General features: G+C 38.4%; 1 protein-coding gene across 1 annotated transcript in view; it reads right to left on the bottom strand.

Annotated features, from left to right (window-relative positions):
* Positions 1-204: 204 nt before the first annotated feature.
* The window catches only part of LOC141402742 (aminopeptidase N-like), a 30,415-nt gene continuing 14,979 nt past the window's right edge, over positions 205-15,640 (bottom strand). The window contains exons 2-6 of the mRNA XM_073984663.1: positions 5,044-5,528; positions 4,818-4,973; positions 1,375-2,788; positions 782-1,302; positions 205-721 (exon numbers count right to left, since the gene is read on the bottom strand). Coding sequence (XP_073840764.1) covers positions 457-721; positions 782-1,302; positions 1,375-2,788; positions 4,818-4,973; positions 5,044-5,510 — 2,823 coding nt within the window. The 5' untranslated portion in view covers positions 5,511-5,528 and the 3' untranslated portion in view covers positions 205-456. The remainder of the gene's footprint in view (positions 722-781; positions 1,303-1,374; positions 2,789-4,817; positions 4,974-5,043; positions 5,529-15,640) is intronic.

Below are 15,640 nucleotides of genomic sequence, written 5' to 3'. Positions count from 1 at the left end.
TTACGAATTACAACTAAAATGTTTCGAATTTGAAAAATGTGTAGACCCTTTCTGAAAGAAATGGTGCTACTGTAGACCTTTTCGGAAAGAAAGTCACTTTTCGGCTTGTGAACTAAAAGGAATGATGATCAGCTTAATGAATTACGAAGTATATCTCTTTCGATTACGAATCATCTTAACGTTTGACTCTTAAAAACAACACTATTTTTATGTATGTGTATAAATATATGTATAATTTTATTATATTTTTTGTTTCATTACAATCACTATGGGCCGGCGATGATGATTGACGACAACAAAAACAATACATGATGAGCACTAATAAGAAAATAAAAAAAGAAATTCGTGGAAAATGTGATGTCTTAAAAACAACAAACAATTAAACTAAAAAGAAAACTGGAATAACGTTTGTTTGCCACAAACACAACAGGATCATCTACTTAGATTTCTCTCCATCTATGCCTCGACAGTAGCCTTTAGAAGACCCATTAGTGTCAAGCGATCTTGTAGACGTGACTTCATGTCCTGGACATTGCGACCAATCCATTGAATATTGAAATTGATGGTTTCATAGGCCGATTGGACACTCTTTTCGGACTTCTTAAAGAATTCCTTGTTCGAGTCAATGAGATTTGTGAGTTTCTCTAAATCTTCGGAGCTGATGATTTGACTCGACAAAGATGACAATAAACGGGCGAGATCGGTGGATTGGGGACCAAAGCTGTAAAAAGAAATCAAAACTATTACAAAAACTTCCTCAAGGAATTGCAGTTTTGCTTACAAATTATGGAGAGCGGCAAGATTTTGGGCAAAATAGTCACGGGCAATGGCGGAACCAACTTCACTGCGTGCAATCGCACCAAAGGCAAAGGTAACATCTTGGGTACGAATATATTCAGCCTTGTCGAATGTTAAATCAATATAATCCCGGAGGACCTTTTCATTGCGTGAACATCCCAGGGAAACAATAATGGTTCTCTTTTCGGTGGCCACATTGGAAGCGCGATAACGTTGCCACAAGAATTCCCAATCATCTTTGTCACCATGACGTATAGCTGTGCAATAGACAGTGGGTCTCAAATCGGCGGGTATGTGATTTTCCTCATCGGGATTTTTAGATTGTTTCCATTGTTGGAAATAGTTCACAGCCGTCTGGACACAATCCTCCAGCTCAATGCGACAGGCCCAGCCAGTCACCAGAGATTTTAATAAAATCTCAGAGTGGGATTTTGTGGCCTCAACGGAATGATTCAAACCCTCGACGTGGTTATAGATGGGTTCAATGATGTAGCGAAGATAGGTCTGGAAGTATAAAAGAGGAAGAGAGATTTTTAGTAGAACTGATGGAATTAAAGTTGTTTTTTTCTTCTTTACCTTAAAGTATTCATGTTGTTGTGGGAAAGGTCTCAACAGGCGTATCACACTGCTCATGCCATCCAAAGCCGATTTCCACGGTAAATATTCACGTTCTTTGGTCAAGTATTCGAGGACATCAAAGGTAATATCATAATCATGATAACCACTCCAGGCAAAGGATATAACATCATCCACCAGATGGGCACGATTCATGACATGAATGGTATTGAACTTGTCACTGTTCAAGGTGGCATTCAGCAGGCGCCAATTCTCAAAGTCATACATAACACGATAGACCCCAGACAGCTGGATATTGAAGAGGATCCAATCCTTGGGTCCCACCACATTTTCCAATTTCAATGGCACACTTTTGCCCGCTTCATCACATTCCATCCAAACCTTAGGTGTGGTATTTTCGAAATCCAATTCTCCTGGGGTGGTGTAACTCAACGGCACCCACCAACATTTCTTTGCATCTTCATCGGAGATGGTGTTATTTTCCAAATATCTATGTTGGGTTATTTCAATCGCCCCGGTATCATAATTACGTTGCACCTTTACCAAAGGATAACCGGTTTGTAGGGTCCATGAATCCATAATGACCTTCATGTCATATTTTGGTTCAATGCGATTGAATTTGTGGGCCTTCTCAGTAAAGGCAGCCCACAAATCATCCTGTTCAGCATTTTGATATTTGTGTTTCATCAAATAGTCACGCACCCCCTCAAAGAAACCATCCTGGCCCAGTAACATGTGTAACATTCTCAACACGGCAGATCCTTTCTTATAGGAAATCGAATCGAAACGTTCTCCAATTTGACTGGTATTCAAGATAGGCTGGGATATGGGATGTGACGACAATTGGGCATCACGACGGAATATCGACAGGGAATTATCCAAAGAATCGGCATTATATGAATCCCATTCGGGACTCAAATTCTTCAAACCCAAACTGGCAATATAAGTTGCGAAACCTTCATTCAACCACAAGTCAGTCCACCATTTCATGGTAACCAAGTTACCGAACCATTGATGGGCCAATTCATGGGCAATAACTTCGGCAATACGTTGCTTATTCGATTCGGAGGATACATTGGGGGCAAAGAGCAAGGCGGTTTCACGATATGTAATCAAACCCCAATTTTCCATAGCTCCAGCACTAAAGTCGGGTATGGCAATTTCATCCACCTTCTTTAGGGGGAAAGGTATGCCGAAAACTTCTTCGTAATATTTCAAAACATTTGGTCCGACCTCGGCTGCATAATCACATTGATCGATATAACCACCACGAGACCAGGTGCGGAATACAACATCTGAACCCTCCATTTTGGATTCTTTATACTTGAAATCATTGACGGTATACGCCACCAGGTATGTAGACATGGGTACAGATTCTTCAAAGACACTCCAAATGAAATCGGGAAGGCCATTGCTGTGGGGAAACGAAAGGAGGAAGAGAAATTTTTATAAAGAAGGGGTTTTTTTTAGAGAGGAATAGAAGATCGTCTGTGGAGACGACCAGACGTATTTATAGGCGACCTGAAAGGCGTCTTTACAGGCGACCTAAAAGGCGTCTTAATAGGCGACCTTATGGCCGTCTTTATATACCACTTTATGGCCACATTCAGGTCGTTTAAAGACGCCCTTCAGTTCTTCTATAGGGACGCCTTCTGGAAGTCTATAAAGACGCCCTTCTAGACGTCTATAAAGACGCCCTTCTAGACGTCTATAAAGACGCCCTTCTAGACGTCTATAAAGACGCCCTTCTGGACGTCTATAAAGACGCCCTTCTGGACGTCTATAAAGACGCCATTCTGGACGTCTATAAAGACGCCATTCTGGACGTCTATAAAGACGCCATTCTGGACGTCTATAAAGACGCCCTTCTGGACGTCTATAAAGACAACCTTCTGGACGTCGATAAAGACGCTCTTCTAGACGTCTATAACGACGCCCTTCTGAACTTCTATAAAGACGCCCTTTTGGACGTCTATAAAGATGACCTTCTAGACGTCTATAAAGACTCCTTTCAGTTCGTCCATAAATACGACCTTCAGTTCGTATAAAAAGATGACATTCAGTTCCTCTATAGAGACGACCATCAGTTCGTCTATAAAGACGGATATCAGTTCGTCTATAAAGACGACCTTCAGTTCGCCTATAAATACGACCTTCTGGACGTCTATAAAGACGCTCTTCTGGACGTCTATAAAGACGCCCTTCTAGACGTCTATAAAGACGCCCTTCTGTACGTCTATACGGACACCCTTCTGGACGTCTATACGGACGCCCTTCTGAATGTCTATAAAGACTCTCTTTTAAACGTATATAACGTCGCCCTTCTGGACGTCTATAAAGACGCCCTTCTGGACATATATAGAGACGCCCTTCTGGACGTCTATAAAGACGCCCTTCTGGACGACAATAAAGACGCCCTTCTGGACGCCCTTGGATGTCTGTGAAAACGCCCTTCTGGACGTCTATAAAGACGCCCTTCTGGACGTCTATAAAGACGCCCTTCTGGGCGTCTATAATGACGCTCTTCTGGACGTCTATAAAGACGCCCTTCTAGACGTCTGTAAATACGCCCTTCTGGACGTCTATAAAGACGCACTTCTGGACGTCTGTAAAGACGCCCTTCTTGGACGTCTATAAAAACGCCCTTCTGGACGTCTATAAAGACGCCCTTCTGGACGTCTATAAAGACGCCCTTCTGGACGTCTATAAAGACGGCCTTCTGGACGTCTATAAAGACGCCATTCTGGACGTCTGTAAAGACGCCCTTCTGGACGTTTATAAAGACGCCCTTCTGGACGTCTGTAAAGACGCAATTCTGGACGTCTGTAAGGACGCCCTTCTGGACGTCTGTAAAGACGCCCTTCTGGACGTCTGTAAAGACGCCCTTCTGGACGTCTACAAAGACGCCCTTGTGGACGTCTACAAAGACGCCCTTCTGGACGTCTATAAAGACGCCCTTCTGGACGTCTATAAAGACGCCCTTCTGCACGTCTATAAAAACGCCCTTCTGGACGTCTATAAAGACGCCCTTCTGGACGTCTATAAAGACGCGCTTTTGGACGTCTACAAGGACTCTCTTTTAAACGTCTATAAAGACGCCCTTTTGGACGTCTATAAAGACGCGCTTCTGGACGTCTATAAGGACTCTTTTAAACGTCTATAAAGACGCCCTTTTGGACGTCGATAAAGACGCTTTTCTGGACATCAATTAAGACGCCCTTCTAGACGTCTATAAAGACGACCTTCTGGACGTCAATAAAGACGCCCTTTTTGGACGTCGATAAAGACGCCCTTCTAGACGTCTATAAAGACGACCTTCAGTTCGTGTATATAAAAACGCCCATCATGTCTTCTATAAAGAAGACCTTCTGATTGTCTTATTAAGACTATCAGATCATTCATAGATACGTCTTTAAGGTCCAATTTCACAGTTAACAACTTACACAGGCATCTGCTTCTCCAAGGGCATGTTACTCAAAGCGGTCAATGACTTGTGATGGCCCAGCCATATAATGAATTTCGCCTTATAGTTGGGTTCATCGAAGCAGGGGAAGGCTGCACGGGCCGAGGCGGGTTCAAATTGGGTCACCGAAAGCCATCTGCAAATAAACAAAAAAATCTTTATTCGTGTGGAGGTCGATTTTATTTTGATTTTTCACTCATCCATACCTTGTCTCATTGGTATCTTTGACAACATAAGAACTACGATAGTAGCCATGTAATTTCTCGCTTAAGATACCTGAAAAGTATAATTTCAATTTATACATTTGACCCTTTTCGAGCGTCTGACACAAGCGTATAATGTAGTAATCTTGTTCGGAAACAGTCTCCACAGATTCCTTGCATAGGCGGAATTTTTTATTGCCATAACTCTTGAGTGCAATACGTGACTCATCAATGGTTAAATTTTGTACATGCAACGTAATGTTGTTGGTATCTTCGAGAACATTGAAACGTATCGAAACTTGTCCATTAAATGTCAAATTGGCGGGATTTTCCAAATGTGTTATAACTTTTAACTTATAACGATCCGGTTGTATCGATGTTGGCAGGCGATAATGGGTATAGGCATTCGTTAAAGCCACGCAGGAGGCCAAGAGGAAAATCCCCAGTGTTAGAAAAAGGCGATTTTCCATTGTTAGTGGTGGGAAGGGCTGGAAAGAAAAAAGTAAAAGAAAGATTTTATAATTTTTGCTATTATCTGTTAAAGACACCGAAATGGCCACTAGAGAACACGTTAAAACATTTATGTTCCTTGCCTCCCTGCATAGCTATGGCATAATGTTATCATCGTAAACTAACAACATGCCGGCTTAAGAAAAACTCCACTCATTCACACACATTTCTTCGGTGTTTCTTATGGGAAACCTGAAAATCAAACATTGACCTTAAGTTGAAAAAACTTGTTTTGTTTACATGCCTGACAGGTATTCTAATAAGGATGAATAAGGAAAATCTGGTCCAAACTGCTTTTGCCATATCAGAACAACATCTCGCTTTTCCATGAAGAGAGTGCAGATTTGTATTGCGAATTTGTTGTTGAAATGTTGCATATAGATATGTATGTACATACTTAACATTGGCAAAATCTGTCTGTCACACATGGTTGCATGTGAGTTTATCATGGATACAAAAGTTTCCACATTGGGCAAGTTTAGCTTTTAGTAACTAACTACTTGGTTTGCATTCCATAAAGACGCCCAGTTGATCGTTTATATAGATGAACAATTGATCATCTATGTATAAAGCCGTATCCAAGACGTCTAAAAAGACCTCCTTTTGATTGTCCCAATTACTCACATATGTATGTATATAGACGGCCTTCTGGAAGTCAATAAAGACGCCTTTGTGGAAGAAAAGATGTTCGACGTCCAATAAACCGTCTTTCTGAACGTCTATAAAGACCGCCCTCTCATCGCCCAATTGAGATACAACCAATTGGGCGCCTTTAGCACTTCTATACGTCTATAAAGCCGACTTTTTTGATGTATATTGGTCGTATTAAAGACGCCCTTCTCATCGCCCATGCACCCAATTGGTTGTATATAACTAGCCGACTTTTTGGATGTATATTGGTCGTATTAAAGACCCCCTTCTGTACGTCTATAAAGACGCCTTTCTGGACCTTTATAGGCGTCCTTTCTGATCGTTCATAATGGCGCCCAATTGTTTGTATACGATCTTCTGGGCGTTAATAAAAGCGCCCTTCTGGACGCCTATAAATACCCCCTTCTAGAAGTTTATTAAGACGCGCTTCTGGACGACTATAAAGACGCTGTTTTGGACGTTAGGAAGAACCTCTTCTGATCGTCCACAATGGCGCCCAATTGTCCTTATATAAAGACGGTCTTCTAGACGTCTGTAAAGCCACGCTTCGACGTCTATGAAGACCCCCTTCTGATCGTTCATAATGGCGCCCAATTGGTCGTATATAAAGAGGCCCTTTAGGACGTCTATAATGCCGACCTTTCGGGGTTTCTGGACGTATATGTATAAAGACCCCCTTTTGATCATCCATACCGGAGCCCAATTGATCGTATATAAAGACGGTCTACTGGACGTCTATAAATACCCCTTTCTAGAAGTTTATTACGACGCCCTCATATATGTACGTCTATAAAGAACGTCTTCTGGAGGTCTAGACAGATGCCCTTCAGAACATCTATAAAAATGAGGAGTCCTCTATAAAGTCAGGAGTCTAAAAATACACCCTTATCCGTCACTGTCATTACCGACCTTCAAAAGGGCCAAATAAATGGTCAAGAAATCCTATCAAAGAGCAATAACCTTCTGCGGTCGAAACATCAAAAATAGATCCGAAATCATCATCACCGATAAGAAAGTTCAGTTGAGGTTTATGCGTTTCGAAAGAGGTAACCTCATCGTGCTACAAAGGAAATTGCCACGTGGAATGTAGGAACGACACCTGTCGAAACCCCTATGGAGATGACGGCTATTGGAAGTGAAATAGTCCTATATCCGAAGGTGTTGTCTCCATCTACACGAGGAGACTAGAGTTCTGTCAGTGAGAAAACATAACGTGTTGATTACGAGACAGTTCCACGTGGCTTCCAAACTGACTGGTCAACTCAATCATCACATTGTGACGCAGAACCCACCGCCCAAATTCTCCAGAGGAGCTACAGATGCTTTCCACCGGACATCTAAGATGTCATGCCATCGACTGAGTGTCAATCTTTGTAGCACTGAAAAGGCTACACACCCACGCTGTCCAACAAACGACCAATAAGTATAGCCTAAAGAGAGTCCCAAATCAATATCCACCACCGATTGCGGACTGTGAGAAGTCACTTCCTAGCCGCAGCATGGTCATATTGGCTCAACTGGTTCACCATTCAGAATTCTTACCTATCTATATTCATTCCGAATATAGATGACGCATAGCGCACCTTTTTTGATTACCCAGTCCGACCCACAAACCTACGAATACAACAAAACTCTTACAGCAACACAGTTGCAACCCGAAGGTGCGTTTAGGTTGTCACATCGCCTTTTCTCATCAAAAAAACAGGCGAAATATTGATATTCATCAGTTGTCGTGAAGAGGATAAAGTCTTCCAAAGGACAGCAGTCAACTGTGAAAAAAAATCTAAACCGACAAGTGCATCTGTCCCCCAAAAGTCTCTAAGAAGGTTTCCCAGATCTTCTCACCTGTCTCGCCTCCCAAATGGAGATAAAACGGTAACCATGTGAGTTAGGCACCGAAGCAAGGTGTCAAAGCTGCACGTAAAGTACAACAGTTCGTTGCTAAGTAGTGAACACAGTTAATACCGATGTCGTATGCTTCGGCGGCGATCAAAGATAGTGGAGAGACTAAAATCTCTTCAATAGACAGTTCTTTCCAGTAACTTGTGAGTTAAGCAGGGGTGCCAAGTTGGTGGTTTTCCCGCTACTTGTGGTGTTTTTTGACGTACAAAAACAACTGTTTTAGCAGGAATGTCAACTGTTTTAAGGTAAGGCAGACCTATGGTGCGTATGTGGCTGTAGCGATTTTTACCTCGGAACAGTTGACATCCCTGGAGTTAAGCACCGAAGCAAGTTGTCAAAGCTGCACGTAAAGTACAACAGCTTGTTGTTAAGTAATGAACACAGTAAAAGCCGGTATCGCATGCTTCGGCGGCGATTATCGCTGAGTTTACACATGATAGGACAGTTAAGTACATGTATTGATTGTCAAAAACACAAAACTTGCCTGTTAGTCCGGTCAAAATAGACATGCGTATAAGGGGGAAATAGCAAAAATTCCCACAAAGCTGAATTTTGGTGGAGAGCTAGGGTTGGCCATTAGAAGCAACGTCCTAAAAGTCCCCATCGATCCCATGTGTGCAAAACAAGTTATTCGGGGTCAAAGGTCATTTTTGGAGGCATTATTCAGTTTTTTTAATTTTTCTCAAAAACGGTAATACTTAGCAAAAGCCCGCTAAAGTAAAAGTTGTAGATTCAATAATTGTCTACAAGATTGGTCGTTATGATTCTTAAAAAAGACTTACCATTTTCGAGATATCTCGATCTAAAGGTCCAATAAAAAATTAGCCGCGAAAGTGCATTATGAGGCGAACCGGTTAAAGTAACGACACTATGTGTTAGATACTTCCGTAAGCTTTCAAACGATATCCACTTTGCAGTAATCGGTTCAGTAGAACCGGGTCTAACCCGGTTTTTAAATTTGGCCTTTCGGGTCTAATAACCGGCGAACCGGATCCGCAACCGTTGAAAATTATACATTTCCGTAATCAGCGCAACAAACCCTACCTTCGGACAAAACTTGAAAAAAATCGGAGAGTTTTCGTTGGGGTCGTTCCCGTTGGACTTTCGATTATACATGTATGTGGGTTAAATGGGCTATTTTTGCATAAAATGACTCTAACATTGAATAACTCTACTAAACAGACTCCGATTTTGTTGGAATTTTTTTTAAAAGATAGCTATAATTTCGCTCTTCAAGAAAATATATATATTTTTGGGGGACAGACCCGATTACTTCGCTTATTTTAGCCGGTTCGTCTGAATATGTGCATATTTCCCTTATTTCATGTGTTTTTTAGAACAGCTATATCTCAAGAATGGTTCCTTCTAAGAAAAAAATTGTAGGGGTCAAACTTGTAGATAATTTTTCGGTCTACAATATTTACTTTAGTCACTTTTTGATTAGATCAACCGTTTTCAAAAAATAAATCCGAAAACCTAAAAACCCTTAAATTTTGACCTTTGACCCCGAATAATTTTTTTTTGCACACATGGGATCGATGGGGACTTTTAGGACGTTGCTTCTAATGGCAAACCCTAGCTCTCCACCAAAATTCAGCTTTGTGGGAATTTTTGCTATTTCAATGTCTATTTTGACCGGACTATGTGTGACGTAGGCGTCAAGACAACTGCATAAACAGTTGTAAAATTATGCATGAAAATCATCGATTTCTTTTTGTTTTCCGTTTTGTTTTTGTTCATGTTCTTTTGTTTTCAACACATTTCAATTATTATCTCACACATTTTTACAAAAAATATAAAAAGTTTGTTAACCCTACTGTCTGTGAAAACTGATGGTCAGCTGGGAGACAGCCGACAAATATATGTATGTGTTAGTAAATCAGAGTTGTATTTTAAGACAAACTATCTGGTGTAAACGCTTAGTAAGGATAGTGGAGAGACTAAAATCTCCTCAATAGACAGTTCTTCACAGTAACCTTCTGAGTTAAGCACCGAAGCAAAATGTCAAAGCTACACGACGTTTGATCCCGGATAATAGGAGAGTAATGATCATCCACAATGCTGAACCAAATTAATGCATTAGCGATTGTCATTGGATACTAATAGAAGGTCAGGGTCTCAGAGAAATCCTCCTCACAGAAGAGGAATAAGTAAAAATAAGGTATCAGTTATACAGTTAATTGCATTGACTGACTCTCTTTGGAAAGGCAGTAAACTAACTCCCTGTTTCTGTATGTCGAAACGAAAATGTGTGCGAATGAAAAACACCCAAACTTTAGTTTTCAAAATATTATTACCTTTGCTTCTGCTTCAAAACAAAAACAAATTTGAAAACACACACACGAGTTTGGTAGTGTTTCGTTCGCACACATTTTCGTTTCGACATACAGAAACAGGCTGTAAGGGTCATATCAGTTGCAGAACAAAAGAAGCTATGGACAAGAAAAAGGACAGTAACCTACATCTGTCGAAACTGGAATTTAAACTGATACTTAATCACCTGAAGTTTGTAAGGAAGTTCCAAAAAAAAGTATCCTTATATTAATACAAAGGATCTTCCTATTGAAGTAGAGCGGTGAAGGTGATGTCAGGTGTCGCAACAAGATCACCCTTTTTGTCGAAAAACATGTTTTCGGCCAGTGCGGTTAAGTCGCAGTCTCCCAAAAAGGCTGCGACAATAGTTGTGTCTTTTTACTTTTTCAGTAATAATTATTCAGTAACTTCTTTTCAGAGAGTAAGAGAGATTGTACTCTTTGATACGAAAATAGAGAAAGAAGTAAAAAGACAGCATTTAGTAAACTTTAGCAAGATGACAGTTGATAACCAAAACAAAAACATTGGCGCCAAAGCATGAAAGAAAAACTGACTCCAAAGCAATGAAAAAGTTCTTCAATTTTAAGCCAAATAAATAAAAAAATAATTAATATATTAATAAAACAATCAATAAATATAGCTGAGTCGTAATATTTATATTTTTCCACAAAAATAAGATAAACATTGAGCAGCTGATCATTAGCAAATGATTAAAAAACAGCTGATCGAACTTGCTGAATGTTGCTGAGAAAAATTCTTTCAGCAACTTTTAGGCATTTCTCAGCAAACAACTGTCAAAATTGTTCTCTCACTTCGCTTTCTTTTACTGAACTTTTGTGTAAAAAGACAGCATTTAGTAACATTTCGTAATAATTATTACAAATTATCACGTAAAAAGACACACCTAATGTCTGGCCAAGATTCATCGAGATACTCAGCTGTCTCGCCTTGGGGTCACAGAGACGCCAACTATAAAATGAGCAAATGCAAACAGTCGGATTTATTAATGGGATAGTGACAGCTTCGACCACATCTAAGGACGTAAGCCCTTCTGTTGGCCGAATTAAAATCTAATCAGTGGTCGCGAAAGGGATTATGTCTTCTGAAGAACAAGCCGGTTCTTCTATCTGTATCTTAGGCTACGGCGTCGATCAAAAATAGTAGAGAAATCACCACTGGAGAGACTAATAGTACGGTTAAGATAGAGTTTTTTGCCGGGTTAACCCACTTCGAGAGGATTTATTTGACGTTTGCGCTATGGAATTGACATTTGAAATCCAAACCCACTAGGTTAATCCGGTTAATGCTATGTTTACATTTACGAAATCCACTCGATTTCAACTGTCAATTCCTTTGCGTATACGTCAAATGAAAACTCATTTGAAATCGATTGGATTTCATTTGATGTTTGAACTATGGAATTGACAGTTGAAATCGAGTGGATTTCGTAAATGTAAACGTAGTATAAGTGTAACCGGGGTATAATAGTACGTTTACATATAACCGCATTTAATAAACCCACAGGGTTTCAAATGTCAATTCCATTGGATACACGTCAAATAAATCCTCATAACGATGGTTAACCCTACAAAAAGCTATAATATAAACAGCCTATAATAGTGCGTTTGCATATAACCGGATTTGATAAATAATGTCTATACGGCAAAATAAAACCGCATTAAGTAGGTTAATACGAAAAAAACTCTAATGCAAACGGCGTTTAAAGTCTCCTTGATGAGAGCAGAGTACAGTTTGGTCAGGCAAACCTTTATTAGTGAGTCACGGTCTTTAACGTTGAAAATAAGGTATCCGTTGATTTCCTTATGCAGGCAGTTAATGACATTTAAACATGGTTTAGACTATGCACTTATACGATTATTATAGTACGTTTACATATAACCGGATTTAATAAACCCACTGCGTTTTAAATGTCAATTCCATTGAGTATACGTCAAATAAATCCTCATAAAGAAGGTTAACCCTGCAAAAAGCTATAATATAAACATGGCCTTATGTTTGGTTTACATTCGGCGTCGTTTCGTGATTTCGAGGGCGTTTCGTGATTTCGCGCGGAATCAAGCGAAATTTATCATGATTTCGCATACAAAAATGAAATCATTTCATTTCGTGATTTCACCGAAATCAACGTCGAAATCACAGTACTCATGGTATACAACCCTGTTTTTGCCTAAAAAAGTACCAAAAGTTGCAACACTTTTCACGTATCACAATAAACAAGGTAGATGGTCAATTGCTGCAAAAAAATTTTAGTAGCAAAATGTGTAATAACGTGAAAAAATAATAAATAAATTAATAAAATAAATTAATTTGTTACAAGGATATTTTCCATTGTGTTCCCGTACTTTTTTAATAGTAATATTAGAAAAACGAGCGAATTGTCAAAAATTTCTTTCCCATATAAATTTTCTAAAAAATACGGGAATGAAAAAATGACGGAAATTTCAAAAACTCCAGCAGAAATGTCAAAATCAACGTATCAGCTATCGTATTTAGATGTCAATGAACATGCTGCTAGTTTCTACTAGGCCAAAATTATATGACAGAAAACAGGAGAAGAGGGTGTTTGTTATTCAGCGCTATTTTTGTTTAAAGAGAACTGCAAGTCTTGATAAATTTCGGAGTACGGGAACGCATTTGTAGCACTAAACGGGAAAACTACGGCAAGTAGTAATATTTTGCACGTTCTGAGCACAACCAATATGTATTATTATGATTTCTCAACGATATAATCAAGGCATATTCATATAAGGTAAATGCATGAATTCCAACAACTAACAAATTTACAAAAACAACATTGTTGTTATTGAAAATTAATTGTCAAAGAAAATATTGAATAATAGGGTCTTTCTTAAAATTTGTTTATGAAAAACATAAATACATTTTGAAAATCCTCTAAAATAGAACAAATTTGAATCAAAATGTAAATATAAAGCATACAGAATTGTCGTAGGTCATTGTTATTACACGTTTACGGCGAAAAGAAGAATTTTATGGTAGCACATTTCGAAGTTTCAAATTTCATGAGTAGACCCTATTACATTTTGAAAACTAAATTCACAAAAAAAGTAAGAATACAGCTGATTGTCACTTCTACCTTGTATAAATATGCCTTGGATAAAAACATTTTTTATTTTTTCATTTGTGAGTATTATACACAATTAATACGATACAATAATTTTCGAAATAAAGCAGTAAAGTTCTATATTGTCGTTTTTTATGACTAATTCTTGTTTTGAAAATTCATGTTCGATCAGCTGCGCATATGCATCTACCTTGATAATTGTGATATGTTTGAAATCAACAAAAAGTAAGTATAAACACCGGGGTGTATTTTAGGATTTCGTGAAATCCAGTGGATTTTGGAGCGTAAATGTAAACTTGGCATTAAGAGCATTACCTCGATTTATTTAACAGATATGGTATGAAAATTACCTTAAATCCACTGGATTTGCTAAACAAGGAGTAATCGGAGTATTACTCTATTTAGGAAGGTAGCAAACTAGCTACCGTCCACAATCTTCTATGGATCTCTACCGGATTCTTAGATTGTTTGTGAAGCAGAACGGAGATATTCGAATGAAAATTTGAGAATGACTGGTAAATTTGAGAATGACTGGTAATAAAGTTTGCGGGAGAGCCTACCTAGGGAGTCAAATCCCTTCGAAGCACCAGTAGAACGTAGGAAGTAAGAGCTATACTTTTCGCATTAAAATCTGCAACATTGTAATCAAATATCGACGTGTTCGATCAAATGTAGTAATTAGGTGGGGAGATCTCAAATGGGGAAAAGTAAAGGCCTCGACACATAAGAAGCATGGCATTCTTGCTTAAGTCATATCTGAAAAAAGACTAAAGACCAAGTTCGACCTAATTCAAATGTGATTCTGAAATCTTTTTATTAGGTCGAATTTCGTCTTTAGTCTTTTATCAGATATGACTTAAGCAAGAATGCATGCTTCTTATGTGTCGAGGCCTTGAAGGTGACATCACAACCTTAAGGCTTGACGGTGGACGCAATAAACTAGTAATTGTGTCCACGGTGCTCTTGAAGCAAATTTAAATGGAAGGTGCTTACACCTGGGAAGTTTTTGCGGATTTTGAAACTACAATGTTCATAGATGGGAAAAATCAAGAAACAAAAAAAATCGCCGGAGCGCTTTTTAAATAAATCGCGATTCAAGTTGACATTTTTAGGGGTTTTTTAGGTTTTCACGATTTTGCTTGGAAACCGCAAGTCCTATCGAAACGGAACTAAAGAAAATGTTGCACCTATGAAAGTTCTCTACATGATTGACATTTATGATAATTTCGTAGGTTTTGCCGTTATTGAGATATAGAAGTTCAAATTGGGACAATGCATTGACTGTATCGCCCTAACTAACTTTAAGTGAAAACCGCTGGCATTCATTTATTCTAATGAATTTGTAGATCTGGGTTATTTATTAAATGTTGTTGGTGATAGCTAATTTGTTTTACTAATTTGCTATAAAAATCAAAAGACCATTGAGTGATTTAATAATAATGATATGTAAATTAACCGAATGTTTGGGGTTTCAAAAAAGAAAGTGTCTTCTTTGAGTGTTTATTTTTTTTCTATACGGTTTCTTCAATATTTTTTTAAGATTTGATAAATAATTATAAAACCCTAGATACGTAAATATAAATAAAATTATATTTATTTATGAACATATGTATGTATGTATTTGCAGTTATCAAAAACCCCACAGCAATTGACACATTTGAAATATAAACAAATCAATATAAAATACATTTTGTTGTCAGTTATGGCCCCTCGGCCATACCTTTTTTTTTTAATTTAGCATTAAATTTGTTATCCCAAGCTTCAGGCAATGTTTAAGATGATTTCAAGGGAATTTTTTTTTCGTGTGTTGAAGGCACTTAATGTGTTTGAAGTTTTTTTTTGTCATTTAGACGTTTAAAATACATAATGCTATTAACAAAATGAGTGTGACACGCGATCGATAGCAATCTCTGAAATTACCCACATTTGTATGAGAATATCTAGATGGCGTAAGACAACATACATATTGTAGAGAAACTTTCCTAATTATAAGGTTTTACAAACACACTGGCTGGGAAGATTCCTAACACAAAATTATATTGTATATTTCTAAAAATATTGTCAATTATTTCATATTCCATTTAAAAAAATGTTAATTTTTTAGCGCTACATCAAAGATTT

Source organism: Musca autumnalis, unplaced genomic scaffold (assembly GCF_047663935.1).
Source record: "Musca autumnalis isolate F117 unplaced genomic scaffold, ASM4766393v1 scaffold_1, whole genome shotgun sequence".
Taxonomy (NCBI): domain Eukaryota; kingdom Metazoa; phylum Arthropoda; class Insecta; order Diptera; family Muscidae; genus Musca; species Musca autumnalis.
This window is presented reverse-complemented; position numbering and strand designations above follow the sequence as displayed.